At 42.2% G+C, this 26,040-nt stretch overlaps 1 protein-coding gene across 1 annotated transcript; it reads right to left on the bottom strand.

Moving 5' to 3' along the window:
* Positions 1–11,269: 11,269 nt before the first annotated feature.
* FAM83D (family with sequence similarity 83 member D) lies at positions 11,270–25,240 on the bottom strand. Its single transcript, XM_063455708.1, has 4 exons — positions 24,765–25,240; positions 17,094–17,261; positions 16,072–16,196; positions 11,270–14,407 (listed from the first exon to the last, which is right to left on the bottom strand). The coding sequence occupies exons 1-4, from the start codon at positions 25,215–25,217 to the stop codon at positions 13,450–13,452; spliced, it is 1,704 nt and encodes a 567-aa protein (XP_063311778.1). The 5' UTR covers positions 25,218–25,240; the 3' UTR covers positions 11,270–13,449.
* Positions 25,241–26,040: the final 800 nt, after the last annotated feature.

Genomic DNA, 26,040 nt, shown 5'->3' with positions numbered 1-26,040 from the left:
CAAACCCGAGGAAAACCGGCGGATCCGGTCCTAATCCCCCCCCCTCTGGACCGGGGGGGTGATCCCGGTACCCACCAAGCGGCATCACAGCCACGCGAAGAAACACCGCCGCACCGACAGACAGGCTTAGGGCCTAGATCAAAGATGGCGGGGGCCATGTGCGCGGGAGCCAAGCCGCAGTGCCTGACAGCGGACAGTAGACACCATCGGGCTTGATCTTCAAAGCGACTAGCACCAGCAGCTCATCCCCACACAGCAGCCACTAACAAGCAACAGCGGCACTGGAGAAGTCTCTGCAGCATCCATGTTCCGCGATGCCAAGGCCCCATGGGACTTTTCAGTATGTGCCTTGCCAGAGCAGACTGAAGGGATTACTGCGTGCAAGCATGGATACTGCATTTTCCGGTTAACTTTGGATCCTCACTGTTCCGTACTGACCGGAGAGGTCTGGATCAGATATTTACTGGCACTTCCTCCACCTGCAGCTATTCTCACAGAGTGAATGCATGTCAGGAAATGCTGACAGACAAACAGCATAAGTAATCTTGCTTATGTGCACGCCTCAGCTTTAAGGTCTACTCATATTCAGATACCACTACACTGCCTCAGTGAACCGGCAAAGGTGAGCGACAATGCCGATCAGCACAAGGCACTGCCAGGACCCCAAGATACCCACCAGGAGAACCTACAACCCTCTCTGCCGCTCCTCTCCTCTACACACCCAGAACGTGGAGCAAGCAGCTCCAGCAACTGGCACAGGACTATACTTTGCCCACACGTGGCATCGGCTGACTGGCACTATGGGAGAGAGGCCCACCCTAAGGTTACCTGGGACACCGGCTATCCACCTCTGCCTGAACATTTTCTCTCGAGACCCACTCACCCTAGACATACACTAGCCAGCCTACAACCTAAACATACCATAACACACAATGTGCAGGCTGTACCTTAGTGCCACCGGTTACTATGCCCGGCAATGAAGTTTACCCGATGTCTTTGAGCTAAACCACACTAGTTCGACCATGCTATAATATCTAAAACTCACTATGTTAACAATTTAAGCGTGAACTAAACTGTATTTCTGATGTTTGAACCCTATAACTAGACTAAGCTTGTTTCCCTTAAATCGCATGTTTCTTAAAGTGTACCAAGCATAGAGCAACATCGCATGTTAAGAAGCCTAACTTATAACAACTTGCATACTTTTAACAATGATCACACGTACTCACCTATTAGACCTATCTACCTATAAAAATGTGCAGCTCAATCTTGTCATGACAATGTTTGCGTTGATGAACCTGTGACTGCTGTCGTGGCATAACAGGCATGTTTGTAACCCATATTGCACAACAAAAATAAAGAATTACAAAAAGACTGAGGCAAATGCTTTGAACTGACAAGTAAACTTAAATTATGGCAGCCATATAGATAAGCCAAATTACGTCAAAATTGTCATCAGGAAAAGTTAACTGTTTCCTGGATAGGAAGGTTTAGTGAGGCGATACTACCCTCTATGGACCAAATACCTAAACTGCAATCTGCAGGTTAAACACACCTTCAATTTCCTATTGGCTTATCAAGTAATGACGAACAGAAAGTCTGGCCCTTTAAAAATCAGGATCACAGGCTAAGTGAGGAAGAGAGTGAACAAGGAGTAAGAGAGAAAGCAAGTGAGTCAGAGAAGAGTCAGTCGGAGTTGAAAGAGAAAATTGGGCTTCCAGATTCGGACATGCAGAGATCCATGACAGATATTCACTCTGGGACTAACTAACATTCAAACTCTCTTGGACACAACTCAAGAAACATTCCTTGACACTTAGCTACCTGAGAACATCTACTTAACTGGTAATTATGCTGTTTTTTTTTTAATATAAATTAATTTAAAAATTTCTAATAGCATGATATATGACTGGATAAATCACGGTCAGATTTCGATATTTAGAAATCTTAGTTAACTAAAGAATATATAGTTATAAATATTCCATTCTGCAGGTGGAATTAACAATAATTATATATATTAGTGTGATATTATCACATGTTAGCATACTGTTGTTTTTATCCAGGTGTATTGATTTGCTCTAAAATACTGATAAGATATCTTTTTAGGCAAATTAAAATTCGGCTTATAGAATATGGTAGATTACTCTTATTGGATGGTTCCAGGAAATGATTAATGAGCGGGTTTAAATGTTATTTTAATTAAAATTATGCCTAGGAGGACATACCCCAGCCTTTCAAAGGGTTAATAGATACTGGTTCACAAGCCACTATCTTATCCAATACCTAATTCCAGCAGGTAATGGACGTAGCAGCGGATAAGCCGAAGCTAAGAGATTTCCCCAATGCTCTGTTGAGTGTTGGATGAAATGCCCTTCATGTTATTGGCAATACCTGGTTAAAGTTTAAAATAGGTAACAAAACGTTTTAGACACCCGGTGATAGTGGTAGATCTCAGAAGACTTAACACAATTATTGACTGTGTGAATGGAATTGTATGGTCACAAGCTAAGGTTCCTATAACCTATGAGAAATCACATGTACAATCTGATCGTAACTGCCATGTGATAGAAGAAAGACCTGACTCGATAAAGGTACATTTTAGGAATAGTCAGTCACCTGACGTGACTATCCTGCAGGTGAATGATGCAATCGCACCTGTGGATGAGCATTCCGTAAGAATTGCTCCAGAGAGGATCCAGAATGTCTCGCTGGAAGGTGATGTTTTAACCATTTCTCTCCACAGGGACTATGTTGAATCTGTCGATCTGGCAGGTCATGCTCAATTCCTTGCCAGAATTGAAAGGGTTAATAACAACTTATTCTTTCCTATTCAGATAAATGACTTAGGAAGAAATAGGAATGCAAAGCTGGACTTAAAGAGTGAGAACAGCTATATTAGCAGAAGTCTGTTAAAGCAAATCGCTATTCCTAAAATGATCAGGTACACTTCCCCACATGACAGGGGGATCCAGAACCTGGATGGCGAATCAGAGAGTTACAATGTGATAGCAAAATGTTTACTATCTATTTCCATTGGAAATAAGACAGTTAAACATTTATTCCTAGTGATAGACGAACCTCGCAGGTTTACATCGGCAATGATGTCATACATTGCTTTGCCATACACCTTGACCTGATTAATTCCAACTCGTGGACAAGGTTAAAAGGTAATCCTTGTGGATACCTTCACGAGGAAACCGCCCTGAAATCAGGACAAATACTACCATATGCGGTAAGTATCCAAGTACCTGATGACATAACCATTCCACAAGGGACAAGTAACTTTCTTTTACCCCTACAGGTCAAGGAGGGTCAGAGATTAGAAAACTCTGATGCCCTAATCTATTTATCCAACAGGATACAACAATTAGGGATGGTGGTAACGCATACACCAATGGTAAGTATTGGTAAGACTCCCACCTATATAATGGTCAACAATGTTACACCCAATATACAAGGTCTCAGGTGTGAATGGGGAGCAGGTGTGTTAAAGGGACTCTATAGTCACCTGAACAACTTTAGCTTAATGAAGCAGTTTTGGTGTATAGAACATGCCATTGCAGCCTCACTGCTCAATCCTCTGCCATTTAAATCCCTTTGTTTATGAACCATAGTCACACCTCCCTGCATGTGACTTGCACAGCCTTCCATAATCACTTCCTGTAAAGAGAGCCCTATTTAGGCTTTCTATATTGCAAGTTCTGTTTAATTAAGATTTTCTTATCCCCTGCTATGTTAATAGCGTGCTAGACCCTGCAAGAGCCTCCTGTATGTGATTAAAGTTCAATGTAGAAATTGAGATACAATTATTTAAGGTAAATTATTTCTGTTTGAAAGTGAAACCATTTTTTTTTCATGCAGACTCTGTCAATAATAGCCAGGGGGTGTGGCTAGGGCTGCATAAACAGAAACAAAGTGATTTAACTAAATGACAGTGAACCCAGCAGTGAAATTCAGTGGCGTACTAAGGGGGGCGCGGAGGGGGCGGTCCGCCCCCGGTGCCACCAGGGTGGGGGGTGCCATGACCCTGGTCTGGGAGCTGGAGGGGGCTGTGTGAGCTGTGGTAGTTAGGGTGCCGTGCGGCCAGAACAGCTCTCACACGCTAAGAACAGCTGAACTGGTCGCACGGAGGTAGAGGGGGCGGGGCTAAGCAAAATCGGGGGCGGGGCCAAACCGGCAGTTGGGGCAGGGCTTAATATGGCCCTTACCCGCTGCTCTTAGGAGGTGCAGCAAGATGGAATCCATGCTTCCCCAAGGCTTCAGGGAATCCAGTCCTCCTCCAGCCCACTGTCTGTAAGTAAGAGAGTGTGTGTCTGTGTGTGTGTATGACTGTGTGTAACTGCATGCCTGTAACTCTGTGTGTGTATGTGTGTGAGACTGTCTGTGTGTAACTGTGTGTGTGTGTGTGTATGTGTGTGTGTGAGACCGTCTGTGTAACTGTATGCCTGTAACTGTGTGTGTATGTGTGTAACTGTATGCCTGTAACTGCGTGTGTGTGTGTGTGTGTGTGTATGTGAGACCGTCTGTATGTAACTGTATGCCTGTAACTGTGTGTGTATGTGTGTAACTGTATGCCTGTAACTGCGTGTGTGTGTGTGTGTGTGTGTATGTGAGACCGTCTGTATGTAACTGTATGCCTGTAACTGTGTGTGTGTGTGTGTATGTGAGACTGTCTGCCTGTAACTGTGTGTGACTGTCTGCCAGTGACTGTGTGCATGACTGTGCCAGTGACTGTGTGACTGTCTGCCTGTAACTGAGTGTGTGACTGTCTGCCTGTAACTGAGTGTGTGACTGTCTGCCTGTAACTGAGTGTGTGACTGTCGGCCTGTAACCGAGTGTGTGGGGCTGCAGGGATTTTGTAGAAGGGGGCAGGGGTTTTGTATTGGGACAGAAGTCTTTATAAGGGGGGTTTAGCGGGGGATTTGTAGCAGGATTTGTAGAAGGGGGCAGGACAGGGGTTTTGTAGGAGGGGCTGACAGCAGTTTTGCAAAGTTTACAAATTGTAAAAAAAAAAAAAAAAGAAAACCTTTAACAATTTTTACAGGTTTTTTTTTTTGGGGGGGGGGGGGGGGAGGGTTGTGAGGGGGTGCCAAGCACAGGATCCGCCCCGGGTGCCAAATGCTCTAGTTACGCCCCTGGTGAAATTGCAGGGGAATGATCTATACACCAAAACTGCTTTATTTAGCCAAAGTAATCTAGGTGACTATAGTGTTCCTTTAAATTTGGTGTTATCGCTCTCACACACACTCTCATACTGGTCACTTCAAGTTCAACATGGCACCTCATGGCAAAGAACTCTCTGAGGATCTGGAAAAAAAAATAGTTGCTCTACATAAAGATGGCCTAGGCTATAAGATTGTCAAGACCCTGAAACTGAGATCAAGCACGGTGGGCAAGACCATACAGCGGTTTCACAGGACAGGTTCCATTCAGAACAGGCCTTGCCATGGTCGACCAAAGAAGTTGAGTGCACGTGCTCAGCGTCAAATCCAGAGGTTGTCTTTGGGAAATAGACGTATAAGTGCTGCCAGCACGGTCAGTGCTCACACCATACGTCGCACACTGCATCAAATTGGTCTGCATGGTTGTCATCCCAAATGGAAGCCTCTTCTAAAGATGATGCACAAGAAAGACTGCAAACAGTTTGCTGAAGACAAGAAGACTAAGGACATGGATTACTGGAACCATGTCCTGTGGTCCGACGACTTATTTGGTTCACATGGTGTCAAGTGTGTGTGGCAGCAACCAGGAGATGAGTACAAAGACAAGTGTGTCTTGTCTACAGTTAAGCATGGTGGTCGGAGTGTCATGGTCTGGGCCTGCATGCGTGCTGCCAGCACTGGGGAGCTACAGTTCATTGAGGGAACCATGAATGCCAACATGTACTGTGACATACTGAAGCACAGCTTGATCCCCCTCCCTTCGGAGACTGGGCCGCAGGGCAGTATTCCAACATGAAAACGACCCAAACACACCTCCAAGACGACCACTGCCTTGCTAAAGAAGCTGAAGGTAAAGATGATGGACTGGCCAAGCATGTCTCCAGACCTAAACCCAATTGAGCATCTGTGGGGGATCCTCAAACGGAAGGTGGGGGAGAGCAAGGTCTCTAATATCCACCAGCTCCATGATGTTGTCATGGAGGACAGCTCCATGATGTTGTCATGGAAGAGGACTCGAGTGGCAACCTGTGAAGCTCTGGTGAACTCCATGCCCATGAGGGTTAAGGCAGTGCTGGAAAATAATGATGGCCACACAAAATATTGACACTTCAGGCCCAATTTGGACATTTCCACTTAGGGGTGTACTCACTTTTGTTGCCAATGGTTTAGACATTAATGGCTGTGTGTTGAGTTAATTTGAGGGGACATCACATTTACACTGTTATACAGGCTGTACACTTACTACTTTACATTGTAGCAGAGTGTCATTTCTTCAGTGTTGACACATGAAAAGATATAATAAAATATTTACAAAAATGTGAGGGGGTGTACTCACTTTTGTGAGATACTGTGTGCATATATATATCTGAAGAAATAAAGTGGTCTTTTGGCATGAGGTGCAAGGTGGAAGTCAAAAGAGACCACCTCACTTTGCCTGTAGATGTCTTGATACCTGTAAATCCTCACCTCCCTTAATCCCCGAAAGTCAGTGGATTAGGCATACAAGGACAAGGATTGTGTCAGCTGACCAGGTAACAAAGGCAATTTACAAATACAGTTTTTGCAGTAGAAGGATATATTTGAGTGTGCATATTAAAGGATCTAACCTCGAGCACGAGGGGGACTGGCGCTCCCTGACTTACACAAATACCATCATGTGACAGTCCTACAACGTGTCCTGGAATGGCATGCCCAACCGGCACACAAACAATGGATCGACCTAGACAAGAAGCATATAGGCCCCTCCTTCCTGACATCAATTTGGAACTCGAGGAGGTTGCCACATGCGACTCTTGAACAGACCTCTACTGTAGCGCAGACACTGAAAGCGTGGGATACCATCAGGAGAGCCCCACACGTGTCTCAAACGCCGAGCCCGATGACTCAGATTCAACATAATCCTCTGATAGGAGGGGGGCTGCCGCCGACGGCATTGACCTTCCTAGGGTACCTTTTCCCATACATAGGGTACTAAACAACACAGGCATAACCCCCCTGAGGGAACTATTAGAGGGCAACCAACCCACCAGCTTACAAACCTTCCGTTACATGCAGCTCAGATCATACTATCAGACACTCCCGGGCAAGGAAACACTACATCGGGACTTGACCTGGTTCGAAACACTCTGCGATACCAAAACTACCCTAGATAAGGCGATTTCCCTTCTGTATCAACACATGCTAGTGGGACACCTCACCAACAATGACCAATTCCGCAGATGCTGGGAACGCATGCTGGATACATCTTTCACCGCGGCACAATGGGATAAGATCCTCATACTACACCATAAATGTTCGTCGAGTTCCCAATATCAAGAAACCAACTACAAGCTTATGTCATTTTGGTACAGAACGCCTGATAGCCTACACAGGATATTCCTGAATATATCTGACACATGCTGGAGATGCGGGGATGACCGAGGTACACCACTACACATATGGTGGGACTGCCCACTCATTAAGCCATTCTGGGAAGAATTACAACAGAAAATAAGGGAAATTTTAGGGACGGAAGAAACCCTTACCGCGGAAGCGGCCCTCCTACATTCCACACCAGACCCCATAGGGGCATACAGGAGAAGCATCCGTAGACACCTGCTGAATGCAGCCAAAGCGCTGATTCCACTGTACTGGAAACAGACGACTACGCCCACAATAATGCAATGGATAGAACGAGTAGAAGGGATCTATAGAGCAGCATCGATGCAGGCCACCCTTATGGGTCTCGAGGACAAGAATGTGGAGAGATGGCGCCCATGGCTTCTTTATGTAGCAGACCAAAGCACAGACAGGGACGACCGTCTGCCGTCCCCGAGGAACCCCGCGCCCCCCTCCGAATGGAGATTGAGCTATGTTACGATCCACGCGATGCCATGGGCAATGGGACTCCTACCCACCCACCCCACCCCCTTCCCTCAAACCGCTGTCTTCTCTTCTTCCCCCCCCCTCCGTATCTCCCTCTTCTCTCACTCATCTTGCCTTTAGGTTCTCAGACAACGATTCATAAATTATTCAAATAACAGATGTAGCTCGCCACAACCCGAGATTACTAACAGATGCATCACACACTCGCATTCACACACCAGACTGGGGACACGCACCTCTACCACGACATCACAAAACACGAACATGAAACACTCCTACACAGCAACCGACCACTATATTCGGCCTGATTACCACAACCGCCTTTTCGGGGATGAGACTCACAGGCGGCATTAACGTATTGAAAACGCCCAACAGGCTGACATAACATGCAAACTGTAAGACTACCTATTTATCAGCCGCACCTTGGTCACCCATATGTCTACTCTGACGGGTTCAGCATGTTCTAAAGCCATTTCCGTATAATACACATCGTTGCCCAATTGTTGTCCATACATTATTTGCTGGGACCTGCGTGTCCTCTATATTGTGATTGCTTGTTAAATCTAAAGCTACATGTTATTATACATCGTTCAGGGCACGCTCTGAAATGTCTATGTTGAATAAAGCCATTTTAAACATCAAAGTAACTAAGATAGGCATAGGCTAACAATAAGGGGAGTCTAAATATCTTTTCACTTTACAGAAATAAAAATTCTAAGACTATCATATTAAAGGATCTAATAATCCTTTTTATCTCCCTATTCAAGTAAAGTCTGAAGTGTTTACAACTCTGTTAACTGGCGGCTGCTATAAAGTATTGTCAACCACCAACCCCAAACTGGCAGTCTCCAGTCTCACACGATGACAAAAAAAAAAAATAACATCTAAGCCTGCAGAATTAATCTGCTTAACAAAGAAAGTACAAAGTTATTGTGAGTGTTTAATTTTTCCCATATATTTTGTAAAACATCCAGTTATTTAATATTTCATATGTGTGTATATATATATATATTTTTTTTTTTTACTAATTTCTGTTTTTTACATGTGTTTTAAGAGCTTCAATTTATGTAATTGTTCGTAAGATGTTCCTTAGTGCTCTTCAAGTCCATAATAGTTCTCTATGAGACGCATTTAACTGGCCACTGTTCAGCACTAACAAGGAGGTTTGTGGTGGGCAAAAAGGGGGTGGGTCAACTCTGCTGCAGAAACAAATTTGTAAGTAAAAAAATAAAAAATATGCAACAGTTTAGTCAGTTGAGAAGGAAGTTTTTTTAAAAACTAATATATGCATACAATAATTCCATTTTTTTAACCCAGACATTATTAATTATTTTGCACATTATGTTTAATATGCATTAAACTGGTCCAAGCACCTGGGAGGCTAATTTAATCTCCAAGAGCTTTTCATTTCAAAGGACCAAGTAACATCTTCCCACTTCTACACTCGGGGTACCAATCCTTCAAATGGTAGGCTTATATCAAATGTTAGTCCATGAAGCAGCTCTGTCGCCATCTGGGGTCTATGCATATAATTACAAAAAACCCTGAAGGTAAATGCTCTGCTGGGTGTCCAGTGGCCACGGGCTGCAGGGGAAGGCAAGTTTTACTTAACCGAACCTGTTCTTCCCAGCCTCCACCATTGTCTTCCTACCAGTCCTCTTCAGCCTGCGCAAGCATACAACTAAAGTTATATGGCAGATCTTACAAGGGCACTCTTGGGATCATAACCATTATAGTGATGGTACTAACAGAGTTTCTTTAAAGTGAACCTGTACATAAAATGTAATATTGGCTAAAATTGTTCCCAAATACATCAGATATCATAGAGAATGAGATACATGATGTATTCAATTTAAAATAATGAGATTTACTCACCATACTTCATTCCAGTGCAGCCATTACCTCAGCTTTGTGAAAATCACTCTTAATGTTTTACACCTATCAATTGTATTTAAGTATGCATATCTGTGATACTGTTCTTTCTATGTGAAAAATCAACAAAAATTAATGAAAAAACAAAACAAACAAGCCATTATGAAAAGATTGATCAAGGTGCTCCACAATGAGAAACATTCTATTGGTGATTTAGCACTTAGCCCGGAACAGCTTATTTTTGCCATACAGTTTATAAACCCATGTTTCTATTCCACTTAGGACAGAATTATTTTGGCATGTCATGATTTCATACCTCCCAAGACCCAAACACTTCAGATGGACACATGACACGTTCATTTTAGGGGATTTAATCATTTTGCTAACTTAATAAGTTATGCAACTAAAATGTTACTTAGAATAGGAACTCTGTTTCCTTACACAGACCGGTTTGTAAACACACTTGTTGTAGTTTAAAGACTCATTACTGTGGAGTTCCATTGTACATAAAAATTTAGCTCCTAGAAAAGAGGGACATTAGGATAGAGGTAAGAGGGATTTGGGACAAAAATAGGGACTGTCCCTCCTAAATATGGACACTTTGGACTCAAAAGTATGTTATTAAAAAGGAGCCAGTCACTTCCACTGCACAGGAAACAATATGGTAAAAGTAATTTTATTACACATTAAAAAAAAAATTAAAAAAAAAAGAGACATCACACAAAGAAATTAACATTTTACACAATGTGACACAAGACAGATAAAAACGTGTACCAGAAAGTGCTTACTCTCCATCTTACATCTATTGGCCATCTTTTTGTACCGTATTTATGGCTGTCATATCCACCAAGTATTCCTGAAATTCATACCAAATCTGTATTGTGATTGGCAGCATAGGAATATCCCTTATAGCAATGCTATAAATGCTGCAGATTACAGGGAAGAACTTTTCACGCCCTGCCCATAAACACGCACCACTGATGTGTGTTCTGTAACACATGCAGGAACTGGAACCCTTAAGCACAAAAGCAGTCAATCCCAGCAATACATCATACATTGCTAGACAGTGTTAAGGAGTTAAATATACATTTTGAAGTTCAGATAACTACGCTACATTCCCTCCACCTTTGCACAGGTTCAAACAAAATACAGCTTAACAGTAAAGCTTCAAAATTAACTATACACATTAAAATGGCCACACCTGTAAGACATCTCATATCCACAAAGTTTTGGAATTTTTCTTTTATGGTCTCAGGAAGTCGGCATTTCATACCAAATGGGCGTCATTAATTTACTTCCAACTGTGCATTTTGTCAGAAAACCATAATTGGAATATGTCGAATATATATATATATATATATATATTTTTTTTTTCTTCTTCCCCCAACAACATATACTGGTTCTTTGTTTCAAGATAAAGGCATGAGTACTTGGTGAATACACCAGATTATTTCTAATTAGTGATGTCCCGAACTGTTCACCGGCGAACATAGCTTGTTTGTGGCGAATGTGGCGGGCGAACATATGCGATGGTCGGTCCGCCCCCTATTCGTCATGGAGGTGGAAGGGTCTGCTGCTGATTGGCTGGAATATGTCTGCTGACTGTGAGGTACAGGGTAAAAGTTTACTCAATGATGACGAATAGGAGGCGGACCGACCATTGCATATGTTCGCAGGCGAACGGTTCCCGGCGAACAGTTCGGTACATCACTATTTCTAATCTATTCGCCATTTCTAGTCAAGGTAACCTGTAATAACAACGCATATATTCAATATAGCAGGAACAATGGAATTAGTGTTTGACAGTATCCCTTAAGCAGACAAATGAGTGAATATTGGATGCTACGTGCCAACAGTGATTTACAAGCCATGGGGGGTACTTTACAAGTGTCATCACATTTCATATATTAAAACGTGTTTGTGGTTGCTGGGGATTTGGCAATTTCTATAGAACAGACTGTTGCAATGAATATTTTATATTATATACAAATTATCTTGCAGTACGAGTACTAATCTGTATGCACAGTAACTTTCAAAGGTGTATATACTTCATTAAAATATAGATTATGTACTATTAACATAACAGCAATGTTTGTTTAAAGAGTGGGACTTCCATTTTAAATGGGAGCTACAACATTGAATGGCATTTTATAGATTTTATTATTCTTTAATAAGAGTGTTAGTCTTCATAAAGTACAATGTTTGAAATATGGGATGGGTTTAGAGTTAACAAAAAAAAAAACAAGTTAGTCCAATTTCAAAGTTCAATAATGCAGTCATAAAATACTTGCTGCTCAACCCTTTATAACTAATTAAATGTATGTACATAAAATGACAAACCCCACGTACCAGGATCATTACCCAGAGATCACACAATATCCTAGATTGTATGGATCCAGAACAGCAAAGAAAAATATAATGTAACTTTAAGAAGACAGAGAAAAACAAAAACAAACAAAACGTATAGTTACTAGTAAAATCGGAACTTTGCTGTTTTGGCCATTACCTACTGCAAATCGGATGTATAATGTAATCCTGTTCGCTTGCTGCATTCTCTGTACTAGAGTACGACCACAGAGCTATAGAACTTTGTAACAAAAGCTATAAATGTAATCTACTTCCTTAGGAAGTATTGGAATCCACACAGTAACACGCAGCAGGCTGAAATATTAAACTAATTGCACATTGTCTTATTTGAAAAAGATCCAGAGCTGCGTGGAACGGATGAGAACCTCAATCAAGTGTGGGATTATGTTGCAATTTTCATTGTTATAGACACAGACTTATTTCGGGAAGTTAAACTGTTAAATAATTAACAACTATGGGGGAGGGGTGCTCTTTGACATGTAAAGATTTTCAATCATAAACGCTTTAAGACAAACCAAATCCCACCACCACACGATAAAAACAAAAAGCAGTAGCACAGGCTGACTGTCTCCAAGGATCATACAGGCATTATTATTATTATTATACCAAATGTACTTAAGAACCTACAGTCTACATCAGAGAGTATATGGTTAACCCACACTATTACAAACAGCAGGTGACAAATAGTGTTATAGTTCATTCCTGCAGCTACAATACAAAGACGTTTGAACTTGTTCATCTTATTGCTGGAGGAGATAAATGGAGAATGTCATAGCTGCGGATATCAAGAGAAGACAGGACCTCCATTGCTTGGGGTGGTTAAGGGTGGGGGCAAAGTGAAGCCCTCAAAGCATACAAGACAGGTGAGAAAGTTTTTTTTTTAAGATTTTGTACAAAACATTAAAAAAAAAAAATTATAAAACCAGAGGGATCTAGTCTAGAGGCATGATGATCTAGAATTGCAGATACCCATGGGATTTTCTACTCAGTCCAACTTCAGCTTAGCAGTCAGTCAGTCAATCATCATGTCTAAAGTGCGGAAACAGCAGCACAGTGGTGGACTCTCAAAGCCTCATCATAGAGGTTACCATAACCATGAAAGATTATCTAGATGCACTGTCTGGAAACACTGCTGTGAGAAAGGTTAAAATTAAAGATGCCATGCTTTCTGAAAGTTTAGGTTTTATATGTGGGCGCCAAATCGTGCCCCATCACGAAGATTGAGAAGACTACTGTGCATCACGTCCCTCCTTTGAAAGCCATAGCCAGCTGGCTCACATCCCAGGTAACTACTGCCAAAACGATTCTTCCTGGACAGTATGGAAACCATATGGTCCAGCTTAGAACGAATGGTGGAATAATGATACTGGCGCTCTTTTGTGAGCTTCTTTATGTTGTCCCTGAGTGGGTAATCAGACTGTTGCAGCCTGCTGCCCACCATGCCAATTGATCGGATGGAGGCGCTTGAGCCAGTGCTGATGGTTGAAGCAGAAGATGAAGAGGAGGATGAAGAGGTGGAGGAGGTAGTGGGCAACTTGATTCCGGTAGAATAAGTTGTCGTACTTTGGCCTACACTTGCTGTTAAAGGTTCGCTAGTTTGTGACGTTTGAGTTGTCATCTCTCTGGAGAATACTACAGTCTGGGTGGAAGCTACTCTAGCTGGCATAAAAGTTTGTGTCGCAGCAATACTTGATGACACACTAGTTTGAGTGGCTGCATCCATTGCCATTATACTTGCATGGAATTCACATGGTTCTGTCTGAGTGGCAACATTCTCCATCTCTTTGAGGCCAGAGATGATATCACAATTCTGTAACCACTCATCTTCTGAAGTCTTTGGGGCATCCACGGGAGGAACTTCTTTAACATTTCTGGTATTAAAAACCCTCTTTGGTGTACTGGATAGTTTAGCCAACTCCATTTGGACAAGGTTGCTCACAGTTGTTTTCCTATGACTTGGAAGATTGCACAGTAGCTGGTCCAGCGAGACAGCACGATTTTTTGTGTTAGACAGAGATTTGGCATTTATTTGACTGGACTGGGCATACAAGACCCTAAACTGAAGATCAAATTTCTCCACCACTTGGCCACTCAGTACTATTAAATTACTGCTATTTAGCTTTCCATCCATCCATGTGTAGCTGTGGAGGCAAAACAAAGATCGGTGAAACAAAGCCCAACGCATTTTCTTTCTTTGATTACAGTAGTCTATATATTTTTACTTTTTTTGCCTTTCCCATTCATTAACATTTCAGGTAAATGAGTTTTGTGACTTGCATCAGTTTACTTTACTATTTGTTATTTAGAAGACTCTGCAGCTGTCTACTCCTGTCTAACAATTATTTACCACAGCAGGGAATACAGTAGCCTGTCAATAGTGATACTTTTTCAACTCCCTAGAGTTTAGTGGAATACCAAGGTGGAAATTGACAAGTTGTAACAATAAGCACGTTTTTCAATTCTCTACAAGTCTTTGTTTAGTGAAAAAGCCACTTTGTTTAAATGTTATTGCAAGAAGTAACATTATTCTGTTAAAGTGGCACTCGCGCCCCCCCCCCCCCCCCCCTAAAATGTTTTTTTTTTTTTTAAATGGTATTTCATAAAGATAGCATCTTTATGAAATACTCATTATAACTGTTGTGGTTCACTGAAATTCCAACCCAGTCAAGAGATATACAGAGACAAAGTAGGGACTACTTTGTCTCTGTATTTCCCCTATGTTTGACTTTTCTTGACACAAGCCGGAGTGTAAGTGTCAATCCCTGCAGCCATCAGGGACGAGAGTACAGCAGTGACATTGACTCCTGGTGCTGAAGAGCCAGGAGTTGAACACGAGCAAGATGGCGGCACACGCGAGGGACAGATTTAGGCAAGTAATCTCACCTTAACCTGCCCCACCTTGGACCACCAGCTATGATGTCACCATCAGGGGACCTTGAGAATACAGCAAAGTCCCCACATGGTGATAGTGCTGCAATCACAAATTTTGTAAGCGATTGCCATTCACAAAAAGGGTTAAATAGTATATAAATCGCATTACAACAGCGACGACAAGAACACACAGATCTATCTCTTGCTAGAGTTGGATGTATTCAGGCCTCAGAGTGCTTACAGATACATATACAGCAGAGCTCTGAAGCTCTAGAAATTGTGAGTGTGTTTTTGGCATAGTACTATATGTCACTCTTCTGACATATTGCACTATTATTGTTTTCCATTTCTTTATTTTGTTGAGATACTCAACAACTATGTAAATCTGAACAGAGGATTCTATTGACATATCGAAGTATCCCTTTGTCTAATGTGTGTGCACCATCTTTATCTATTGTATGCTCAAAGTGGGTAGAGGCCATGCTTTTACATAGAACCACCAACATACCTATGTTTCCATCCCACAATACCTTTATCAAGATTTGTATAAAGGTCCTGTGATACTAAAGAACAGCTCTGGACAAAACTATGGAGTTTGCATAGCGAGAGATCTTGAGTTTATGGAGTTAATTTGCTAAAATGAGTGGATGCACTTTTTTTTATCATTCAAGTTTGGGGATATTTCTACAAACTCTTATTAATGTTAAACTGACCATGAAGTGGTACTTGCTACATTCTATAGCCCTTGTTTATAGCACAGCTGACTTCCAAGAAGGTTAAAGTTATAGGATTGGTGATGCATATGAAATGTGTCCACGCTGGGCACAAAGATCATATACTTAGCACATGCAACGCCTGAAACACCATTGTTATCCATAGCATCCTAAACAAAAGTTGAAGAAGAGGTCCAAAAGGTTTCTTTAATCATACATACCTATAACTCCCAGTAGCTACCTTCAGTCCATCCACAAGGAGGAACCGCTCTCGTGCCTTGCCAACAATCTTGGCACCAGAACGAGTATAATAGTTGCTTCCATTTAAAGTGCGGACCCGCATCAGCTGAGGAACAGAGGTATAAAATAATTAGAATCATGAAATATAAGCGCTCATTTAAAATTAATTCTTAATTTATTCTAAACACACACACACACACACACTTCTTATTTAGTAAATTAAGGAATGTGCCAGAGACAGGCTTTAAATATTTATCTAGATTAGTAAATAAATCAGGTTGTTTGCACACCTAGAAATATGTAAATGTTGAAGAACTGCAAATAAAAGTATAGTATAAGCAAGTTTTTGTAGAGAGAGAAAAAAAAAACTGGAGACCTTTTGTTTAGAAAGCAACATAGAGGGCACGAGCTGTCCACAGTGCTTGGAGTGTCATTTAAAGGACCAATACCTGCTTTCATGATAATAGTCTGAGCAGACCCTAAAGCAGGGGTAGGCAACCTTCGGCACTCCAGATGTTATGGACTTCATCTCCCAGAATGCTCTTACAGGCATATTGCTGGCAATGCATCAATTGAGATGTAGGTTGCCAACCCCTGCCCTAAATCATGGCCCATGGAATGTTCTAACAGCTCTAGAATGCTGTGCTACTAGTAGAGAACATTGACTTCCATGTCAACGTCCGGTCTCCAATGTCTACACTGCCATGACAGAGACCACCAGTTCTTAATTAGATAAAAAAATGAATTATGGTTTTGAAGCTGGGAGAAAGTACACATTTTAATATGGCATATCGTAAAGAATAAAACCATAGTGGACATATGTTTGTACAATGCATCTCTTCAGTGATAATTCTCTATAAACTCATATTATGGAAATTACTGACGAATTTTAAATCTCTGGTTTGATACGAGATACAAAGATAGTCCGTGCATAGATGGCAAACATAAATTTCTCAAAGTACAAATTGTGGGGACCATGTAGTTTCCACTTTGTTTCTTTTACCTGCTCTGTCTCAAGGGAGACTCCCAGGTTTTGGCACATGGTTAGAAAGTGTGGGAGATGTGACTGGTCCACAAGGATATAGACTGGAACTCTACGCTTCCTGCACGCCTCATGCATGTCCCGGAAAAGGTCGTTATCGGTAAAAGTGTCCATCACCACTGCAATTACCTGTGATCAAAGAAAGTACATCAGTACAGAGTCCAGAAGTTTATTTCACAGCTTTCAACATTGACCTTGTTGCATGAATAGATCACCCAACATCTCCTGCCATTCAATCCCCATGGGACGTGTTGGCAGTTATAGTTCTGCTAGAACACCAAAAAAAAACAAAAAAACAATTACACATGTATCACCTGAAAAGAGACCTTATTTTTGGGTCATGTTCTATTCTTGCCTTACTAATAAATTGATCTAGTCTGGAAACCCAAGGTAAATAACACTCCTGCAGGTTGTGACTTGCCCTTGTGTATATCATTCTAGCTAACGCAAAAATAACCAAACAAACAACATAATATTGCTTTATTTTGCTAGTGCCAGCAAGATGTTGATTCATGACAAGGGTAGGGCTAGGGGAAAATAGATTATATCGACACAACAGGTTCGGTTAAACCATGAAAACATCAGGATGAACGCTGCAAGGTGATGACCCCTTATATAAGGAATGCAGGTATCTTGCGCTCTGTTACATTGGGTGATATTTAGAGGTGGTGGGAGGTGGTACCACCTGCCATAGGGGATACTGCAAGTTAGGACACAAGAGGACCTGACTTAGAGGAATTCATGTGGTTTGGGTGAAAAATTCTCAGCAGAGTCAGCAGCCCCCAAGGAACGGAGTAATGTCAATAAAGTGATCACAATGTGGATGTTGGACAGTAATCTCACAACTATTTCAACAGCCTGAAGGGTTCGAATCCTGAGAAGTCATGTAGAAGGGAAAGTTTGTTTATCCAGCAGCCCTTTAAAATTTAAAAGCTTTGAGATTTTATTGCATGATTTGCCAGTGAATAACAAGTTATTTGCAGCAGATTTTTAACATTTTGTAAAATCAGATCCAGGGCATAGGACATATAGTTTTGTGTAGGCACTGCACTGTACCATCCTACAAAGTGGAGTAGTGCGAATCTAAAATTGTATTTCTACCTACTAATGAAATGTTATAAGGTTAAAGGGATGCCATAGTGCCAGGAATACAAAGGTGTATTCCTGGCACTATCATTCCCCCTGCCTCCCTCCTCCATCCACCACCCCCTCATAAATAAAGGGTTAACAACCCTTATTTACTTACCTTTTCCAAGCGCCGATGTCCCGCCGACAGCCCACAACGAGCGTGTGATAATGCGCCACACGCCTAAGACCTCCCCATAGGAAAGCAGTGAATCAATGCTTTCCTATGGGGAAAAATATGACGCAGGGTGTCCTCATGCAGTGCGTGAGGACATCCTGCGTCAGATACCAGACCAAAGGTCCATTTCAATTCAGGAAGCCCTCTAGTGGCTGTCTGGTAGCCAGCCACTGTGGCCAGACTTAGAGCTGGAACTGCAATGTTTAACAATGCAGCACTAAGTGCAATAGGGACACTACCTCATTTTTTTTTTTTTTAAATGCTGCCATTATTATTTGACCTTTTTTTGATGTGCTGATGCGAGAGACGAATATACATATTGTAAAAAAAAAAATGTTTCTGGCTGACCAGTCTCATACAGATGGCGTTCTCTTCAAAGACGGAACTAGTTAAGGAATCTTAAAGGGTTACACCAAGCACCATGACTACTTTAGTGGTCACGGTGCAGCAAAATGCTGCGCATACATAGTTGAACCCCTTTGCATGTTAGAGGTGTAACTCTACTTTCAGCAGTATCATTGTGTTGTAAGTATCCAGGCTGAAACAAGAGTTCCGGATGGGTAATGTAAATTCAGTGCATATGTTGATAATCTGCACATACAGCATGTTGGCGACAGGTGTGTAATGGCAGCAACAAGTCCCCTCCACCTTCCTAGAGGTGATTCCTAGTCCTGTAGCGTGCAGAAACTACATTCAGCATCTCCACATTCTGCATGGAGGCGCTGAATGTTCCCCATAGAGATGCATTGATTGAATACATCTCTAGGAGGAGATGCTGACTGGCAGTTGTTATGGTGCCCAAGCTGGTCCTTTTAACTTAATGAGTTCTCTTACAGCCTCCCCCTCCCTTTCTTGTATCACAAAACTTGCCTGTAGTGCTGAAAGGGAACGCCTTAGTGTTAACAGATTGTACGCCTCATCAATCATATGTTCTTTTAATGATGTTTTTGTATTAATATAACCCAAGCCACCTTCAAAGCTTGTCACCAAGATCGCTATAGCTTTGCTGAATATTCCTTCATCTTAATGTGAGAGACAGCCTTCAAGCCTTAAGGGCTCTTAGAGATGTTCTATCTTGTTGGCTGCAAGAAGCTATTATATAAAACAGCATTAATATGACTATTTAACTATTAAAATTTAATTTGTTTGTTTGATACAAAAGCTAACACACATAGTCCGACCGAAAGAGGACAGTACTCCCGACAGTCATCCCTACCCCCACAGCACCAACTGGCTGGGGCCACGTGCGGCGGTGAACTCTGATACCCAACCCACCCTTCTATCTCTGATTTCCCAGTTCTCAAACCTCTACCCCACTTCATACACACCCATCGCCCACCCCCAACACCCCTGCATGGAACGCTCAGGACACAGACCACAATCACGCAAATGACCCCCGGGGGAAAGACCACTACAAGCCCACAGCGGGCAAGCAAAGGTTACATGGGCACAAAACGACAGGGAGACCCACAGGGCCATACATCACCATCTAAGAGCACTAAACCATAAGAATACAACCAACCTAGCCACACCGAATGAGCAGTTACCACAACACCATTGCAGATGAATCCCTGATGACCAGAGACCTAGAAACCACTCTTCAGAGGCCCCGCTCAGGCCACGAAAAGCGTTACCCCGAACACCAAACCCTCCCAGGGGAGACAACAGACAGATTGTTGATAATACAAACCTATGTGTGCTAGCAACAGTACTGTACAAACCAGTGCAGCCCTAAAAATGTTAACCGTGCACTAACCTACCTTTTCACATTTCTGTACAACAGTTCTCTTTTTGAAAAATGCTAAATAAAAAATTGGAAAAAAAATAAATAAAAATACATAGTCCACATCACTGTACAATGAGCATGGATGGCACTGTCACATATGGGGTTTCAGCACAACCACCATTTAAGATGCAAATTAATTCAACCCCCATAATGCAGTGGTGCTCTTTGGAAGAAATGTCCAAGCATGCACATGGCATTTCTCTGAAGTTGCCAGAACATCTTGGGAAGAGGGCATTACCCTGGACAGGCAAGTAATCCAGAGGGGAATATGTTTTATACGTTTCTTCACCAGACTGCTTATCCCTGAATGTCTTTCAAAAGCCTTTGATGGGGTAAGGGTTTCCAGTTCCTTGCTAGAATAAATGTAACAGAAGCAAGTGGCACAGTCTGACATTTTTATATGATGCCCCAGGCCCGCTCATGAATGCTTAGATCCAAAGCACTGTGTCAACACATCAAAGAGCGGGCACTCTTGCCATGGTATCATACAGAGGCATGCCCACAGCAGTGGCAATTTAGGCAAAATCTGGGGATCTCTCCCTTGAACAAAACCTGCAACAGACCCAGAATTTCTGCGATGACCCATTTTGATGGTTTTTCTATTAGCAAATCTGCTCAGTATGAGCAACATGGCATTCTAAGGAAATTGTAATAGATCGTTGTGGATCTTGAGTCATAACCCATACTCACACCGGCATTCATTCATGACAACAAAAATAACCAAAGTATTATATAGATCTGTTGGGTAGACAGGTCAATATTGACACAGTGACAGGAAGTCTGTTTTATGATTCGAACAAGCTGTGGCTTGACTTGTGGTCACCTATGGTGAATTAACCCATTAACTGATAGAAAGGGGATTTGCATATTGCTATTTCCATATACAATACGCAATAAAATCATAAATAGAATTTTTTTTTTTTTTTTTATAAAGAGCACAACCCTAGTTAACATATGCACGCAAAACCTAAACTACTTTTGTGTTTCAAAATAGTTTGCTCTCTAAAGGAGTTGGCTGTCAAGCAGTGCATAGAATATCCAGGCGCTGTATTCAATAATATATACACATGGCACAAATCACTAAAACAAAAGGTAGAAAACCTCAGTAATTGGCACCAACACATTCACAGAAGCAAAAACAAATGCCATTGAGACGGCTTATTGTAACGGGTAATAACTTTGGGTGAACTGGGATGGCAGCCAGTAATATCTGACTTCTGTTGCAATGTAGTCATACAATACAATTTCCCACTGGCTCTATGTAATCTGGTTTATGTGCAATTGTTGGTGCCACTGTATAGGGAATATAATTCCATCCGTACACTGTGTGAACTGAGAACTTGCATAGACAAGAGTTGTTCTTTCACTTTTTTTTTTCCTTCTGACCTTCTTTGGCATTGCTGTGGAAGCTTCAAATTATAAGTGCATGGGCCAGTGATTAAGTACAACTCATTAAGGGGAACTGGCGCATGCACAAAGGCTCACACTGGGAGAGGAAGTCTGCAAGCTTGTAGGTTCTACGTTGATCGCTAACTGAACTGCATCACCCACATATTTTGCAGCTGTCAGAGTTCCCTTTAAATACTGTACACAACTATAATCCAAAACATATATAGTTCTGAATTGTTGCAGCAATAGGTTTTGATGCGCTGTTTACATCTCTGAATCCTTGCTTAAATGAGATGTAAAACGTATTCTGTGTTGTAGACGGAATGGCAAAACACAGCATCAACACTTTGCATGACTGTCTCCTATATCAAGTAAATTGCATTTTCCCGATACAGAATAACTCACGTCACAACAACCTTCAGTACTTTGAAACAACAAGATTCTATTTAAAATCTGAGTTTTTGGATTGCACCAGTATTCCCTGCCTATAGTAAAATTATTAGATCACACAATATAAAGATCCATGAATTGACACTATGAGGAATCTGATGTTATATGATTTAATAATTAGGCAGGTTACGGCTAATTTTAAGCACACCAAGTGTTCTAGTCAATACTGCCCAGAAAGTTATAATGACTTGGGTTTTCGGCTGTCAAATAACACAGCAAATTCTGTTTAATCCCCACTCCAAACCCTTCCCATACAACAACCTGAATCATCAATGCACATAGCTGAGCTATAAACCTGAATGCTGGTAGAAGCATAAACTCAGAGAAAACCCTGCAACATAATTTGACAAGACAAGGTCGATAAATGCAGAGAGAATTCCCTGAAGGGGGCATGTTAACATTAATCTCAGTCAGTGAATGTGTCTGCTCCATGCCAGTCTTCACTCAATTCTGCATGGTTCATATCGTAGGTCATGCTGGCAGACAGTTAAATAACCCTCAATATATTCCTTCCTGACATTCTCCCAAGATGGTTTTGTTCTGATCAGCTGCACAATGTCAGCTACAATTCTTATTATTTACCCAGCCCCTGAAGTTTTCTACAAGTCACAGGCTGTCTGGTAACAGAATTATCTTTGCAAGTGAAATGTAAGGATGTTATGGAATTAAGGAGTAAAGTAAGCCCATAATTTTTTTGCCACCTATTCCAACAATCCGCAGCCTGATTAAAGTTGATGCTAAATCTTTGTTAAGACCAAAGTGGCACTGTCACCGTTTGGCCACTATGCAAAGACCTCATCCCCAATGAGGATATCGCTGCTGAGGGTCCGGCAAAGGCAAGTTCTACTTAAAGGACCACTATAGTGCCAGGAAAACACTTGTTTTCCTGTAACTATAGTGCCCTGAGGGTGCCCCCACCCTCAGGGACCCCCTCCTGCTGGGGTCTGGGGAGAGTAAAGGGTTAAAACTTACCTTTCTCCAGCGCCGGGCGGGGAGCTCTTCTCCTCCTCTCCGCCTCCGATCCTCCCTTTCGGCTGAATGCGCGGCAAGAGCTGCGCGCGCATTCAGCCGGTCTCATAGGAAAGCATTTACAATGCTTTCCTATGGACGCTTGCGTGCTCTCACTGTGATTTTCAGTGAGACAGCCACTAGAGGATTTGGAGGCTGGATTAACCCTATTATAAACATAGCAGAAGTGGTCTGGGTGCCTGGGTGCTGTCATTTTCTCCCAGCGGATCTGTTTCAGAACCAGGACACAATGTCACTGCTTAACTCTTGCGCATGCCTTGAGGACTATGGAGGATACCCCATAGATAAAGCCCATTCCATGCAGATGGGTAGGTCCTCATACATCTTCATGATTGACCTACACCACGGTTCTTCACCTTCTGAAAGTGACCTTTAATGCATTAAACTGGTTAACCCATGCTTTCTGCAAAGCACGTTCATTAACCCCTTAAGGACCAAACTTTTGGAATAAAAGGGAATCATGACATGTCATGTGTCCTTAAGGGGTTAAACTGTGTCAAATAGGACCCCTTCCTCTGTTGAAGGCAGGAATGCTATAGTAAACCATTTAGTCTAAGCAGTTCCGACAGGCACCCACTGAAACATGGTGAACTATTTTGGTCTCATTCCATGGGGTAAGAACCCCTGAATTAGGGCGTACGCCATGTAATTATTAACTTTTAATAGGTTTGAAAAAGTTGTTGCATTTATACATTATCTATTGTCTTATCGAATAGTGAAAGCACAATATTTATATCATTATAATAGTCATGTTTGTTTTGAAATGAAAATGAAGGATGTGCAAATGTGTTAATTTAAACAGTTCCAATAAAATCAATATTTATACATGCGGGCTTATTCACAAAGTTATAAATTGTTGGAAACCAATTAAAATAAATTTCCTGCCAAATTAGTCAAGATGGAGTTACAGAGTGGAAGAATTCTTCCCAAAATAACCTAAAATTTAAAAACGAGTTCAAATTCATCATAGTATGTTGTATTAATCCAATGGGAATATTTAGATCCATTACTTTATTTTAAGGAGTGCCAGTCTCTGGCTTAAAGTTAATTTGTGTCCTAGGACAGGAAAGCAACTGAAATTTTATCATGTGTACAATTATGATCATACTTTGTTCTTAGAATTTTTCTATGCGGATTTCATTTACTACAATTTAAAGTTTGGTGGATCACCCTGAAAGTGACATTGAGGAAAAGGGAGGTAAGGGGGGGAGAATGTGATAACCATTAAAAATGAACACGCTTTCCTAAAGAAGTTAAGTTTTATGGATTTCTGGGAGGGCTTCAGACTGAAATTCTAGCATGTGATGGGGTATTGCATGGGGGATGTCGGTCATGCAGCCATCTACCTCCCAACAAAGTTACCATTGATGACCTTCATGCGGTTATGGATCATGGCTCTCAGTGAACAATTTTAACAAAATCTGACCCAATGATTGCCTGGTCCACCACGTTTCTATGTGCACGTTATTAGTACATGTCTATGGGAGGGCATGAAAAGTGATGCCATGTCGTTTGAAGAATTGAAACCAATTCAGGGTTGAAGTCCAAAATCATCAGTCGTGAAGATTTCAGTGAATTCCCTCATATTGCTTATAAATTCTACATACCTTATGTCAGCACTTTTTAGCTACTACCCATTGTGCAAACTTTGCCTTTCCCCAGCACTGTCACCCACCTCCCTGGCAGCCCTGATCAGGGCCCTGACCGCCTCCTTGCAGCTGTAGATGGTCTCCCCATAGCTGGGCTGGAAGTGTGTCTCCACCCGGGTGGCTCCTCGGTAGGACCCAGCGCTGAAAGCCGGCCAGCCGAGCTCCAGCATCGGGGGCTCCACATCAGAGCGCTCGGGGAAGTAAGTCACCGAGGAACAGTCCACGGAGGCGGACACCGACAGCTCGTCATCGGGGCAGTGCAGGGAGGCAGCGCAGCTCAGGATCTCCCCCACCTCGGGCTCAGACAGGAACCCAGGGACCCTCTCCTTCTGCAGGAAGCCCCTCAGTGCCACCGGCCCTCCAGACACCAGTTCCTCCAAAGCCAGGCGCTGAGCCTCGCTGTACAGGTCAGGGGGGGCTGCTGCGGGGAGGCGGCTGCCCAGGGGGGCATCATCCAGGCACTGGGACAGGTTAGCCATAGAACACTACTGAGGGAGCAGCCCGGAATAAGCTCTGAGCTCACACTGTTAGCGCTGCGACACTTATAGGACATTTAAATCCAAACAATCCCGGGGACAGCGCTGATAGGCTGGAGCCACTCCCAGCCTCCAATCAGAGAGCAGGGAGGGAGCACACCCTTCCTACTACATTCATATCTGGGAGAACACGTGCTGGGCCATAAAGTGTAACTCCTGGAGGAGGGGGTGGAATGCTGAGCATCATGGAAGTTGTAGTTAACGTTCCATTTGGAATGGAAGAATGTGTCTGCCCTGGTGATGGCCATTTATAAACATTTCTCTTTTACTTATATTATCTCTCTCCTTCCACCCCAGGTTACTATTATAGTTTAAAGTAGACGATAGTGAGTAGGCGCTTCCAAAAATGGAATAAAAGTGGATATACAACAGTAGTTGATACAACAGTGTTTCCCAGACACTAAATCAAAGTAAATATAGATGGAGAGTGTGTATCAAAAACCACATAGGGAGTGATAGTCCCAAAAACAAATGTAATGGTGATAAATAATCATAACATACAACCTGAAACATAGGCAGCTGGCAGAATGTAATCTACAAAATATAAATAACAGAACATAACATAGTGTGTACTTCTTCCACTGGAAGAAGGCTACCAAGCCGAAACGCGTTTGCTGCTATTTCCACATTTGTTTGTATTTTATATATTTGTTTTATACTACTCCAAAGGTTAATACTGCTTGGGTAAGTGGATACCCCCCTTTTTTATATTATTTGTATCAGGGTTCCACTCCCTTATAACCAGGAGTTCACTTTATATTTTTAT

The sequence above is a fragment of the Pelobates fuscus genome, chromosome 5, assembly GCF_036172605.1.
Source record: "Pelobates fuscus isolate aPelFus1 chromosome 5, aPelFus1.pri, whole genome shotgun sequence".
NCBI classification, from domain to species: domain Eukaryota; kingdom Metazoa; phylum Chordata; class Amphibia; order Anura; family Pelobatidae; genus Pelobates; species Pelobates fuscus.
Note: the sequence above shows the minus strand (reverse complement) of the source record. Positions and strands in the feature narration are given on the sequence as shown.